This window comes from Malaya genurostris, chromosome 2, assembly GCF_030247185.1.
Source record: "Malaya genurostris strain Urasoe2022 chromosome 2, Malgen_1.1, whole genome shotgun sequence".
NCBI classification, from domain to species: domain Eukaryota; kingdom Metazoa; phylum Arthropoda; class Insecta; order Diptera; family Culicidae; genus Malaya; species Malaya genurostris.
Genome location: NC_080571.1, coordinates 126,337,123 through 126,352,541, shown reverse-complemented (window position 1 = coordinate 126,352,541; position 15,419 = coordinate 126,337,123). Strand labels below are relative to the sequence as shown.

The following is a 15,419-nucleotide window of genomic DNA, read 5'->3' as shown; positions in this document are numbered from 1 at the left end:
CGAGCAAAAAAAAGGTTCCAAAGATTGGTTCGCCGCGTATATGATGTAGCACTATTTAATGGCGTTTTCAAGAGATGTAAGTGAACTAGGACTGGCTGAAAAAAGGTCGAGCGAGATACGCTGTTACGGCCAACCCAACCGCAAATGCCACTGAGAACTCTCGATTTACCTCATGGTATGTACACATGTTTGAATAAAATGCAATTGTGTATTGTTGTTTTTGATGCGGTACACAAAAGCATTCTACAGGACACGTTTTGCGATAGACGATAGACGATAGTCAACGGGACAACGGTCTTTGATCAATCATCCAGTCAACAATAAAAAAAACTGAAAAAGATTTTTAGCGTTTTTTTTTCATTAAAATTGAAAATGTTCAGAACAAATTTCTGTTGTAGACAGCTATTTGTTTCCTCATAATTGAGAACGATGATATCACTCATGATTGAATCAAACGAAAAGTTTCATTGAGTCACAATCGCTTGTATTTATACAATCACTATTTATCGATAAACACATATCACTAAATTTTCATTATCTACATGTACGAACCACCGTACCACACATTCCGATTGTTTTTATCATCCCTCGCCATCTGAAATGCCCTTAACTCCTTAATCTTTGAATTTCGTAGGTACCAAAGGTAGCCGATCAGAACGATTGACACCGAGAACAGAACGATGAAAATGATTGCCGTCACCATCCAGGCGACTTCAACTTGTGTGGACGCTAAGGGTTCTACCATAGTCTCACTCAGATTTTCCTCTGCGGTGTACACTTGTGTAGTAACTGCTTGTTCTGGTACCATCTTCAGCCCTCTCGCAGATGTACCGACACACAAGCCACCTATTACCAGAACTTTTATCAGCACCGTGATGTTACTTAGAGCCGAAAAATTTGTCATGCTTGTAGCAGAATCTAATTTTATCGTACTTTGTGTACTCTTTGATGCCAAAGTTACCACTGAACATTAAATCAGAGAGGCACTCTTTTGGTATTGTCATTCGGTCACAGGCATAGAGAGCCTTCGAATGAGGAAAGATAACATTGGCCTTAAGCCACCTTCGATGTAAATACACTGATAAATTAAAGATATGCTTACCAAATTTCGCTGCTATGTCATAAATCTATATGATTGTAAAATCCAAATTTGTTCCACACCATGGTTCGATAATTTGTGAATAACGTCATCGGAATATTTGAATTTGAAAGAATTTCTCAGCAAAAACTTTAATGCACTTTTTATATTGTGGCTTGGGAGCTGTCCACAATTTTCAATCAAGAAGTATTTCTTTGATATCAAGAATGTTTGGAATGTATGAGCTCGTAACTAGTTCCTTATATAAAAACCGTAGTCTCTCGATGGTTTGTAATAATCTATTAATGATCACCAATGTCAGAGAGCATTGGGTTTTAATGTTTAAAATTTACATTCCTGAAATAGATAGAAACCAAACAATTCGTAAAAGTATCTGCAAGTGCCAAAATTCTCTTTTATGAAATTGAAATACCAGAAAGCATATTTAAATCATATGTAGTTGAAAACATTCACATTTTAATGTGTGCATAATGAATCAAGATAACGATTTCGCTTCATAGTTTTGAGACTTCTACTTTCGGTTCTTCTGCAACCGGCAATCAAAGACCGATAGACCGAAGAAAATTTGTTTGGCCCTTAGAATGAAAGAGTGCAAGCGAGCAAGAACGCAATCACCATACCATAGTATCTGCAATATTCAGACTACTTATTCATGACTATATAACCTAAAAGAAGAATCAATGTATTTTCGTCATCATTACGCTGCTTAAATCAAGAAAGTTAGTGCTGAAAATATCCTCACCTATCGCAGCGTAAACATTGGAATCAGTGCTACCAACAGAAGAGCATCTTTAAAAGATTGCTTGAAAAAATAAGATCCGCCATAAGTAGTAGTGACCTTCTCATGAACGAATGTGAAGTGATCGACAGGTGGAAGCAATACTACGACGAGCATCTGAAAGGCGAAACACAAGATACCGAGAATGATACGGATATCAATCTGTGTGCACACTCAGCCGATGACAGTTTCCCAGCAATCTAATCTATTAGAAATAAGCATCCATTTTATTCATCATTACTCCTCTCTTTTTCTCTATTTCTCGTCTAAAAAATTACCAACCGTGGCTCACTGAGAGCCGCCCTTAACGATGACCAGCATGCGGGCCACTCACCGGATCCTTGTGACCCGAGGGTGTTTCCCGCGGACCCACACGGACAGAAGGATGCGGCCACTATCGATATGTACCAACGTCATCGACCTAAACTCCAACCCACCAACCATTGCCGACTATCATCTGGAGGCAGGATTCCCCCGAGTAGATCACCGTTGCCCCAATGCGACATTACCACAATATTTGAAATTATACTAGTTTAAAGTAAATAGTTAATTAAAACTAGAAATCTTAGAGCTTAAGCAGTGTGCCTTTAAACTTATATTATTAAATAGAAAACAGGAACAACAAAGCCGCTGACAATGGACAATTTCCAGTTGACCTGTTAGGAAGGAGTGACACGTTATGTACTAGCACCTACTATGTCATTCCGATTGACATTACACACGATCGAAGAAAGAGATAGACATAGTTTTTAGCAGGAAACAGTTTCAGACGCTAGATTGACTCGCTATGTATAGAGCTAGAGCAGATTATGCACGAAAACGGTTTTCCGGATAAACTGAGGCGATTAGTCAAAGCAACGATGAATAGACTGATGTATTACGTCCGATCACCTGTAGAGCGCACTCGAGTTTCGAAGATCTTCTGATAGGCTGTACAACTACTTGGTTTCGCATGATGATGTTTGTAGCACAGGTGGAAATAAGCCCATTTTACGCAGGAAAATGTGAATCAAGATTTCCGATTGTGAATCAGAAAACTGTATATTACACAGAGTAATAGCAGATCTTATCCATACGCGCTCTTTTTATTGCGAGATAAATTTGTTCTCATTCTCAGAAGACAACCATGCGCAGGCGAAGAGCAGTAGCCGCTCTCAATAACTCGTTCGCGCATTTAAGGGCTGAGGCCAGTAGGTCGCGTAAACCCACGTGGCTCGCTGTGCGTATTACATTTCTTTCGTTGCTCTCTCGCCAATGTGCAAAATGAGAGTCATCTAGCCGGGTTGCCAAGAAAGTTTTGATATTTTCGGTTACAAGTTTGACTACATCACATAAAATCCAAGAAAGCTATCGCTTGTTTAGCAGCCTTTTTGAGCCGATTTTATTTCTTTCTCATGTTTAGTCTCATTACCAGGGAACTAAAATGGCGCCGACATAGAAATCGACTTACCTTCACAAAAATAACTTTCACTTCATTTTTATCGCGACAACATATATGTTTTCATGCACTAATCGCATCTAAATTAAATTATCTATACATTATTTTTTTTAATCAATAATATAATTTTTTAAGGCACACTGCTCAAGCTCTAAGATGATAAGGGCTTTTTCTAATTTTATTAACGACTAACTTAAAACTAGGATAGAATAATTGGATAATGTTGTATTGGGGTCGCAGTGGTCGACTTTGGCAGATCCAGCCTTCAGCTGGCGATCGGCACCGGCCGGTGGATTGAATATGTCATGAGTCTTCCAGATGACGTTGGCCGCATCCTTCGGTCCGTGTGGGTCCACGGGAGACATCTATACATTGTCAGGATAGATTTTTGATTCATGCTTTTGAAGGAGAGATATTCAATGAACAAGTTGAAAGTTGCCGTTCAGCTATGCAATTCTTCCTTCAGAAAAAAGACTTTCCCGACCGCTAAAGTCAATTAATCATTCTGAAATTTTCACAGAATAATCTAAACTAATTTTCTAAGAGATTATCAGTTGGGTTTTTTTTTATTCGTCACCGTTTCTGAGAACATCAGATTTGAAGCGTAAAAATAGCCCTCTAAAATGCTTTAAAACACACTGACCTCACTGACTCTTAAGTACCGCGACAGAAACGGATGTACAACGCTTCGTTCGTTCTCAGTGCGTATAGCCACAATACAATTCATACAATTTTGTAATAATATTGAACCCTGCATTTTTCGGCAGTTGTGTTTTCTGAGACTTGTTCAATTACTTTCCTTGGCGTACGGCACAATTTTTAATGATTAGATTTTCAAAAGCGGGGAATCTGTAACTATTCAATCATTCTAAAGTATATTTTATCTACCTCTTGAAAATTCTGACGTGATCTTGCTCAACCCCACCTTGAAATTTATTTAAAATTGTGATCCGGTTATCCCATTCAAAGTGAAAAAAACAAACATTAAATCGTAATAAATGATTGTGATCTTTCCCAATAAAGATCACTACAGATCTAATCTTTTTAAGATCAGTTGATCAGTGATCTTTGAATCACATCGACCAAAATCAATACTGATCGGTGATGAGTTTGAGCTACTATTATCACTGATTCCTGTAAGATCAAATTACTGGACGATTCGATCAGCTTTGAGCATTGTGGAAGAAAATCTCATATGAACAAAATCAGACATGAGTACCGATTGATTTACCTCTAAAATCGTTGATCCCGATGAAGGGTGTGAAAATTAGTGACAACAGTAATCCTACAGTAATTTTTATTTTTATCAATTTATATGCATGAGGATGCTAAAATTGGGGAAAATTGTCAATTTTTAACTTTCAGGAATGCTCCTTTAAAAGTATTTGTCACCAGAGTTGGGAAAAATACCGGTTTCGTTACTGCACGGTTTACGAAGTTTCAACACATATTCTCCTTTGAAACAAACCGTATTCGATTTCGCAACCTATTGTTGCAATAAAATGAATACTACGATAATGTTAATTTAACAGTTTTCACTGCGCAATAGCAATACGCAGTGCAAAATTAATAAAAAAAAATACCAAACCAGATAGTGGTTATAGCGACAAAAGACTTTGTCTTACTTTCAGTTGGTATATGCTGATGATGATGTTCATACACTATTAAGATTAAACCCAATAAAGCGTTATTTGACATGAATTTGATTTATAGAAGTAACAGGAGCGCAGCATGTGGTGCAGTGTTTGAATGGTGCGTTTGAATTTGACGTAGCAAAATCCTGCACTCCTGTTACTTCTGTGTATGATATTAACACTAAATAAGGTAATATTAATTAGCTGTGTAGCACGCTTTGTGATTGGGTAGTTTCTCTAATCATTGTAATTGTTATTCATCGCAGCATGATGGTAATATTATTAGCTGTTTTTATTTATGATATTACTCAACCACGACGGTATTACTGAGTAAATTTCAAATACATCACGAAACATGGAATTCCAATGCAACCGACGAAATAAAATAAAAAAACGAGCCTAAAATTATTGATATCGGATAATCCACATTCGAGAAAATTGAGTGGTAATTATATGGAAACTTATAATCTTTATTTAATGTGTACGTCAAATCTAAATGAACGTTATCATAATGAAAGTTATAAAAATATCCCATATAATTTATATGGAAATCCGATGGAAGTCGTGAATCGTACTGCTTGTAGCTGAAGAAATAGTTGTGTCTCCGATATTCATCAACTGCTCCAGATCATTTTTTTTTCAGGAAGTTCCGCATCGCAATGTAATTTTAAATCGCTGACAAGACAGCTCATCCAACTTCGTTCAAGGATATGCGTTAACGGACCATGAAATATATATCCGGTACATTTCATTACTCTATCTGTCTAGTAAGATTCATTTTTATTTTCAGTCTCGGGATCTCACTTCTCTTTCGCAAATATCATGAGGTGCTCCCTTACCGAACGGAATACTAGTAAAGCTTGAATCCTCAAAGAAAAGTAGTAGTTGGCGATTATCTGCTATTCGTATGAGCTCCATTGAAAGTTATATATATATATATATATATATATATATATATATATATATATATATATATATATATATATATATATATATATATATATATATATATATATATATATATATATATAAATTTTATAAAACTAGTCATATGGTATATATGAACCTATCCGAATCAAATCGAAGTGAATATAATATGCGCTTCATAAATTGTTCCAATGTATGTTGTGCGGATATCTAGTAATGGTTATAAGACGCGCCAATCAATTTGACTCAGACTGGAAATTTCATTCGTTATATGGAAATCCTGTAAAAATAACGTTAAGAAGAGTTTTATGTTTCATAAGATTATCTCATATATTTGACATGATGTTGAACATATCTTGTAACTATTATTGGAAATGCTAATAGTGCAAAATCATTAGAATATCATATAATGTGAAAAAGAAAATTTAGCTCAGTGCGGAACAGTAAGTGACAGCCATTTAAAATTCAAACCTGTTTAATAAACACAGAGTAGCATTAAAACGAGCCTCACTTTTTTAAATGTTAATTCCGAATCAAACAGTGATACTGATAACGATGAAGACATTTTTAAACAAAATTTATCTTATCAAAAAGCATTCGTTTCAAAATTCATTATAATATCTACAATAAATATGTGACATGAAAAGACAATACTGACTATTTTTATTTACTGTGAATCAATAAATTTGCTTATTTCCACCCCTGGTTTGTAGTGTGACATGGCAATTTGATGTGATGATGGAAACACACACCTTAAAACATCACTGAAATGCGAAGCAAGGCGTATTGAAATGATTATAAATGCATCGAAAACAAGATACATAGAAAGTAGAGGGTTTTAAAAGATTTTAAGCAGTGTATCGAAAATAAGCTATCCACATTTTTTTAATATGTGATGAAAAACGATATTTTATTCAAACTAAACATTGATCCTTTATTGTACGAGGTTAAACTTGAGCATAATAAAAACCGGATGAAATTTAAGTTATTCCTTCACGAATTTTCGAACTTTTGATCAAAAGTTCCTCATCAAGTTCCGGACAAATGTTGCATCGCATTTTTTGGACGCTTCAGCTCAAATTTTTTGAACTCCTACATGTTCCAAGCTGCCTTACCAGTCTTCTTGAAGATCCTCTTCACGATTGCCAGTAACGTTGGATGGGTCGAAGCTGAGGGCAATTTGGTGGATTGATATTTTTCTCAACGAAATTTATACCCTTTTCCTCAAGCCAATTGAGAGTGGTGTTGGCATAGTGAGCCGACGCTAAATCCGGCCAAAACAGTGGAGGTGTACTATGCTTCTTAAAGGCAGCAATCTTTTCTGGAGACACTCAGATCGATAGATTTCTGCATTTATAGTTCCGGTGGAGTAAAAAATGGTTAACTTCAAACCACAGGAACATATTGCTTGCCATACTAGTACCTTTCGATCGAATTTCTACACTTGAATCGACCTGTCCGCATCGCTCACATCCTCCCCAACGACGACAGTAAAGTATTGTGGACCTGAAAGGGTTTTTGAGTCCTCCTTTACATAAGTGTAATCATCCATTAAAACGCATGCATCCGGACACCGCAAAAGACACGAATACAATTTCCGGGCCCGTGTTGCTGCTCGCTTCTTCTGTTTTACAATTTGCTTCGAGATTTTCTGCTTCTTGTAGGTCTTCAGGTGATTTCGTCTCTTGATACGCTGGATCATTCCGACACTCGTCCCTGCTTTTTTGGCAAAATCACGTATTGACATTGATTTGTTCTTCATGATTAGAGATACCACTTTCTTGTTCAGTTTCGGGTTGGAAGAACCAGGTTTTCTGCCTCTTCCTGAGGGCTCTTCCAAAGAATAGTGTTCTTCAAACTTATTGATGATAGTTTTAGCACTGGCATGACGAATTCCAAACCGCTTCGCCAATTTTCGCATAGTAATACCCTTCTCACATAGCCATGTGTCCAGAACCTTAATTTTCACTTGAACATTTTGAAAATGCAAAATTTCAACCGCACAAACAAGTAAACAAACGAAAGCTGACAGCCAAACGCACACATGCTGTGATCTGAGAATAAAAAACCATCACAAATACATGCATACAACACAAATGTATGTGGATAGCTTACTTTCGATACACTCCTTAATACGGCTCTCTCCTATAATATTTGTAGACGGAGACAATACCGAGATAGTTAATGGATTAGTGTATTTGAGTACACTAGGTACTGTGAAGTTCAGCGAGCAAGTTGAATGGATCAAGTAGAAGGGGGTTTACGAAGTATCCGGGCCTTGAGTGGCTGACAAAGAGCGGCCATGGATCGAGCTACATGGAGACGTTTGCTAGATACAGCAAAGAACACCACATGTCTAGGCTGATAGGTAAGGTAAGGATACCGTCGATAATGATACCTGCAGGAAAATATAGAAACGTATTTTGGCAGGAAATCTTGAGTGAATTGACCATCCACAAAACGCTCATCAAACCGATTGTTTTCTATGACCACGATAACCAGGCTATGTTGACAAAGGGTAAAGGAGCCGAATAGAAAGAACTCTATGGCGGAGTGCAGATGGACCATCCTCAGTTGATGGAACGTCTCTGGAGAATTCCAACAGTTACTTGTGGTACCACCTCTCGTACACCCAGTTGGCTGACTGCGATGGGCGGCACACCCAGAGAAACATCGTGTGAACTTATTTCTTCTGAGACTGACATATTCGAGCTGAGGATCTCTAAAATCCTTAGCGATGTTACTGATGAAGCCCAATTGACATGATGCTTTTGAGATAATTTTTGATCGTTAATGATAATTTTTCATCTAGCAGTATTGCCCAAATCGCAAACCTAGGCAACTCTAGTCAAAACTGAGCCATCGATGTGATAGTCAAGCGATCGATCAAGTTGAGGGTGTCTTACGAAGTATCTGTGTCTTGGGAGGATGGCTGCATACATGAAGAACGCGGACAAATTGATCTCACCACCGTCAAAGCGTGACACTGAATAAATTCTATTGAGAACACGATCATAAAAGGAATATCTTGAAATGTATTTACACAAAAAGACAATGAAAAGAATATCATCGTGATTGTCAATATATTATAACAATCGGTGGCCTATATTAAATGTTCTACTTGAGAATATGGAATACTTATAGAGGCAAAGTCCCCAATAAATTTAACTTAACAATCCGATAGACAACGAAGTCAATATACAATTAATGAGCTAACGTTTTTCGGAATAATATAACCAATCATATATCTTCTATCCATTAAAAATATTTCTTCTATCCATTAAAAATCAAAAATTCATGGCATTTATCGTATAATTATATTCATAGCTTTAAATATAATTTTAATTTGATTATTATTAGGTTCGAATGTAGATAAAGACAACAATAACATCTAGCGCTAATAATGAATGTAATCTAACAACATGGAAAAGTATTTCATCGCCCAAATAACATGTGTACATCTGGTGCAAACTAATATCACATTCTGACTCGGTGTTCTAACGCTTCACTGGCATTGTTTTCTCGATGTAGTGTCAATACTCAAATCACACGACATTTAAAAAGCTGATTGTGCTTGGCGATCGCTAACTGTTACTTGGAAGACAGCACAATAGCACGAAAATAATTATATTAGTATATAGATTTTATGCACGTAAAATTGAAACAAAGAAAGCTAGTTGAATAATTGACAAACAAAAATTCTTACATTCAAGCAGGAAAAGTCCATTGCTTAAATAGGGAGTATAAACCTTGAAGCGTTGAATTTATATTAGAGTATAGTACAATACAAATGTAAGCGTCAAGGTATTATTAGAAATCGTGTTTTGAGTTTTTGGTAAATATTGTTGCTGGCTGCAAATTACTTCGTCATTTTTCGCATCTGATCGGTTTGTTGTTTCATGGAATACGAAGCATTATCAGCTTTATACAATAACGAATCCAGTTTATCCATTTGTGACGTCATTTTTTGACTCAGATCAGATGCAGCTGACTTTGCGATGGTAGCGTCCGACGCCTTCTGAACATCTTTCATCGTGTCTAATGCATCGAGCGCATCGTTAATGGTATTAGAGGACGATTCATTCGCTGCTTCATCAGAAGGATTACCTCCGCTGGGCGTAGATGGACGCATCTTCAACAGGCTAGTCAGACTGCCACAAGCCACCTAAATATGAATTTCTGTCAATACATTTCAACAATTAAATTTAGGTGAACAGGAAAATGACCTTGAATTTGTTGATCCGTTGCTGAGTTATTGATAGTATGTTATTCAGCTCATCCATTTTACCGGACACTCCTTGTGTTTGCTCATCTTGTAGATCAACTTCCTGTAATTATTCGAATATGTGTAATCAATGGACCATGACGTTTAAATAATCGATATAATGTCACATCTTACAAATTATATATATATATATATATATATATATATATATATATATATATATATATATATATATATATATATATATATATATATATATATATATATATATATATATATATATATATATACAAGGTGAGATGAAAAAACTGCAACCAACTTCAGACTGCTGTCATTTCTAAACCGCTCGTCCCACAGCTGTCAGATTTATTCTAGTGACAGCTCATTATATTATTTACAAGCGCACAAAAGCATTTTGGGGGGAATTTTTCAGAAAAAAAGTTATTTGTGATGGAATTCAAGTGTGATAGTGTGATTGCTTTGCATTTGGCTGGAAAACCACAAGTGGCTATCGTTAGAGCCCTCCAGCATTTAAAAGTGAATAAATCTTTTGTGTCTCGTACCATCGCTCGTTACCGTGATACTGGTAGCGTAGCCCGACGTCAAGGAAGTGGACGAAAAAAAACAGCAACATCGGCAGAAATGGTTCGAAAAGTGAAGAAGCGAATTGAACGAAATCCGCGTCGCAGTGGCCGAAAAATGGCTCGTGAGCTGAACATATCGCAATATGCCATTCGGCAAATATTGAAAAATGAGCTTGGACTAAAGCCATTGAAGTTCCAAAAAGTGCAAGATCTTACTGATGCGCAAAAAAAAGTTAGACTCGAAAAAGCTAAAGAGTTGCTTCGCTTGGCCGAAAGTGGTGAACTGCCGAATTTGGTTTTCTCCGATGAGAAACCATTCGTTATCCAGCAGTTTGTAAACAAACAAAATGATCGTGTTTACTTGCCAGAGAGGTCAGCTGAAAATTTGCAACTTCGGTTGGCCACCAGAACTCAAAAGCCGGCCATGGTGATGGTGTGGGCCGCCATAACAGCCGATGGTCGCTCGCCGCTCGTATTCATCGACCGTGGGGTCAAAATAAAAAATTTTGGAGGGAGTTCTGAAGCCCTGGGCACGCAAACATTTAGGCCGCAGACCTTGGACATTCCAACAGGACTCAGCACCATCGCACTCAGCACGCGCCACCCAAGAATGGTTAAGAAATGAGGTTCCTCGCTTCATTTCCACCGCACAATGGCTACCAAAATCTCCGGATGCCAATCCGTTGGACTATTGTGCCTGGGGTATTTTGGAAAGCAAGGTTGGCACTAAAAAATACCAAAGTGTCGATCATCTCAAGCAAGCGCTTCGCCGAGAATGGGACAAAATACCGCAGAGCCACTTTCGGGCAGCGTGTGATGGTTTCATTGGCCGTTTGAAGGCCATAGTTCGTGCCAAAGGTGGCCAATTCGAACAAATCTAAACCGATTCTCAAATTTGATGTTATTTCCGACATTTTTTGCTTTCATTCAATAAAATTTAAAAAAAAAATGAAAAAATTATGGCGTTTTACTTTGTTGCAGTTTTTTCATCTCACCTTGTATATATATATATATATATATATATATATATATATATATATATATATATATATATATATATATATATATATATATATATATATATATATATATATATCCGCTTCACATTCCTTGCAACTTTACAATTTACAAATAAAAGACTCGTTCTAGAGGTGTAATGATTAGAAATTGATGTATGATGTATGGTAATTTTATTTCGGAGTTTCCGTTTACATTTTTCTGATGTGCTAATTCGGTATGGCTGGAAGGAGTTTTTATCCCCTACTAATGGGCCATCATTTAAATAGCAGATTGATGTTTTGTTATTTATATCTTGTAATTATCGGAAGCCAGATCCGGTTGAAATTTAAAATCAACTGATGGAGTTATAACACCTTACCATTTGATTGTAAGTTTGTTGAAATCTGTTCGCTATCTGTGAGAAATCGTTGTAAGTTATATGATATTCTCTATTTCGTAAATATACGTACTTCTATCCAAAACATCTGCCTTCCCTCACTAATCTCTGCTAATCATCCCGTTACTATAGTTCTCACTGCTTATACGCTCATCATCCTGAAACCCATTGTAGCTAACACCTAGCCCAGACAGGCCCGTGCGCAGGGTGGTGGAGGGGGTTTAGTGATTTATATTTTCAACCTTAAGTTCCATAAACAATAGAATACTTATTATATAAAAGTGCTAATAACTTGACAATTCATACCTCGTTCTCAGAATTTGTTTTACAGCGTCAATATTGTGGATGACGCACTTTTCTTTCAAATTGAAAAGCCTCCCCACCCTCCCTTGAACAAATTAATTATAAAATAATTTACTCACTAGTTTCGGATTCCCCTTCTTTTTATATTATCACTTTTAAAAATACATCCCTGTGAACATCGGTTAAGCCATTTCTAAAAAAATTGAGCGCACAATATTTTTATTTGAATCACAATGTAAAGAGAGTTATGCTAATACATCATGAATGGAGGCCACCGTATCATGAAGTTATTCTGTTAACATTGAAGCGTAACGCACCTTAGGGGCTGTCCATAAAAGACGTCACGCCGCAAGGGGGAGGGGGGTGTTTCATAAAACGTGACCTTTTGTGACAGGGGGAAGGGGGGGAGGTTTTTGGAATGTGACGTCCAAAAATTTTCAATGAGCGCGTTTTTGAAATACCTAATTATATTACTGCTTTGCCCTATTTCCTGAAAAAATCTCCACAATAAACGTTTACATTCTATAGAAAAACGTGTATTTGTTGAAGTAAACGCTTCTTCTTGTAAATTCGGAAATGAATGATGCAGGGAATCATTTCTGTTGTGATCAGCAAAAGTGCACGGAGGAGCGAGTAAATTAGCGAAATTAATAAATTTTGCTAATATGAGTAAAAAAGAAAAAGATGCCTTCAAACGGTTTAACTTAAGTTATACACTGACAATTTTTTCAGTAATTTGATTTTTAGCATTGATAATAGTATATCATAAGAATTTCTCTCATCTGATTCTGATGCAGTTTATTCAATTGTACCCCATTTGAAAAAGGGCGGAAGTTCAACGTTTTCAGACATAGATCATGTCATGTCTTATCTTGATCATATGTGATTTTCCTCCATCAATATCGAAGCTTATCGAATCATCCAATGATTGAACTTACATAAATCAAGAATCATTTTAGCTCAAAATCACTACCCATTGTGTGACAGAAGATCAGTACCGATATTGATCGATGTGATTTAAAATTCACTGATCAACTGATCATGAAAAGATTCTCCGGCAGTGATCTCGTTTTGATGAGGTTTTGGGCTTTATTTTCTCAGCCTTGTATGCTACACTAAGGGAATATTATTCTTTACTTAAAACAATAATATATCTGTGTACCCCTAGGAGGAATAAAACAGATAATTTAAATGTTTCATCAATTCCAACCAAATACTTTTGTTAATTTATATAATCGATATTAATAAAATAATTCCGATGATTTTGTAGTTTTAGGGATATTTTTTAATCTAATGACAGCATGTAATAAATCGATTTTTTCCTCATATTTGTATGGTTTGTCATACATATTGAGTATGTATTGAGATTTGAGATTTTATTCATTCTGAATTCGTGACATGTGACATAGGGGGGGTGGGGGGTCTTTGCTTCTGCGACAATTTGTGACAAAGGGGGGATGGGGAGTCAAAAATCGTCAAAAAAAGCGTGACGGACAGCCCCTTAATACTTCAACATACGCTCCTAAATGAGTTCTTTTCTCCAACACAGTCCACCAGAATAAAAAAAGAATCACGGAATTTGATAGAACCAGATGCATACGACCCTCTCAACAATTGTATTTTAATATTTATACAAAAGTAATCTATTCAGCTGTTCATTACGTTGAAAATTCTATAACGTTGTTTACAGCCGAAACAATATACAATACTAATATAATTTCAGAAGACCATCATCAGATGAGGCTCCAGCAATCGGTAACCGTTACTGCTCGTAATGTTTCGTAAACTTGAACTATTTTACACTTTACCCTTATTCCAAAGATACAATGCAACAAAATCAGTAGTTTCCTCAATTGAATTAAGCAAAATAATACAATTTCTACGGTGAAAATTTTGAAAATGAAATCACCAACCTGCATTTGCTGAGTAATTTGTTCCTCTTCCTCTACCTCTTTTCGAAGTTTCATTTTTTCTTCAAATTCTTCTAGGCTCGGTTTATCGATGCCTAACAGTTCGGCCCGCATGCATTCATACTCATAAGTGCCTTCAGTCATCCCGTTCGTGATTGGCTGACTAATAGCCCTTGAAATATAGTTTTCCCTTGTAAAAATCACTAATTTCTGTTACCTACGGCAAATCACGTTTTCCTTGAACAACGAAAACAATTTCTAGAGTGTAATTTGTCAAATTATTGATTTTTCTTAGCTAAGGGTGTATCCATCTCCCAGAGTAAATTCATGAATGGTTCAAAATTAGATATGGAACAATAGACTACGATTGTCATTTTTTAGCTGTGAAGATGAAAATATTATAATCGACATACATATGTGTCAAATATATTATTGATTATAATAAATTATAAACACATTAATCACTGCTTTGTTAGCAAAAAAGAAAACGAATCGTTTGATGGAAGAGGAATTATCAATTTAGAAATGTGCAACCAAGTATCAACAAAAGTTCGATCGAATATTAAAATCGCAATCTAACAGTATGACTCTACTGTTTAAAAGCATGCGCACATCCATTCACTTTTCAAACAAATCGTTTTCACACTTTCAAATGATTTTTGGTGATATTTTTTGATAAACTTGGTCTATACACTACATTGACTCAATATTTTTCGATGAGGCCTTTTTCATATTACTTATGTTTTGAATAATATCACTAGAAGATTCTGTCAAGGATATTTTTTTTTATTTTGGATAAAATTAGAAGCTTTCTTTGGGTATAAACTAACATAACCTTTTCAATATGTAAACAGTTATGTCAAGTTAATAAGAATTTTTCTTTATTTCGCATCGTCGCGCTAAATGATGGTTTGAAATTTAAAGCACACTTTAATCCTATAGTTCCGGAACCAGAACTCGAACCCGGATGAAATTCAACAGAAATCTACAGACTATATGACATTTCATTTGAGCCTAATTTTTGAGAAAATCGATCAAATCTTCTCTAAGAAAATTGAATGAGTTTCGTTTTAATGTTTTTGAACACTACCAAGAACAGGGAACCGGTATAGCCGAAATCGGCTG

At 36.1% G+C, this 15,419-nt stretch overlaps 1 protein-coding gene and 1 long non-coding RNA gene across 2 annotated transcripts; both read right to left on the bottom strand.

The window, feature by feature from the left end:
* Window positions 1–8,935: 8,935 nt before the first annotated feature.
* On the bottom strand, window positions 8,936–14,596 carry LOC131428690 (uncharacterized). Its single transcript, XM_058592739.1, has 3 exons — window positions 14,298–14,596; window positions 10,103–10,204; window positions 8,936–10,041 (listed from the first exon to the last, which is right to left on the bottom strand). The coding sequence occupies exons 1-3, from the start codon at window positions 14,436–14,438 to the stop codon at window positions 9,736–9,738; spliced, it is 549 nt and encodes a 182-aa protein (XP_058448722.1). The 5' UTR covers window positions 14,439–14,596; the 3' UTR covers window positions 8,936–9,735.
* Window positions 11,788–13,242, bottom strand: LOC131428693 (uncharacterized). The gene is made up of 3 exons (XR_009229396.1): window positions 12,388–13,242; window positions 12,155–12,323; window positions 11,788–12,099 (listed from the first exon to the last, which is right to left on the bottom strand). It is a non-coding gene; the product is annotated as an uncharacterized LOC131428693 (long non-coding RNA).
* Window positions 14,597–15,419: the final 823 nt, after the last annotated feature.

What these genes read in the sequence shown, in the direction of transcription:
- LOC131428690 (XM_058592739.1), bottom strand. Translation starts at nt 14,438, where the DNA reads ATGACTGAAGGCACTTATGAGTATGAATGCATGCGGGCCGAACTGTTA. An exon ending in AAATTACTCAGCAAATGCAG is followed by an intron (nt 10,205 to 14,297) that starts GTTGGTGATTTC and finishes GAATAATTACAG; the next exon opens with GAAGTTGATCTACAAGATGA. An exon ending in AACGGATCAACAAATTCAAG is followed by an intron (nt 10,042 to 10,102) that starts GTCATTTTCCTG and finishes ATTCATATTTAG; the next exon opens with GTGGCTTGTGGCAGTCTGAC.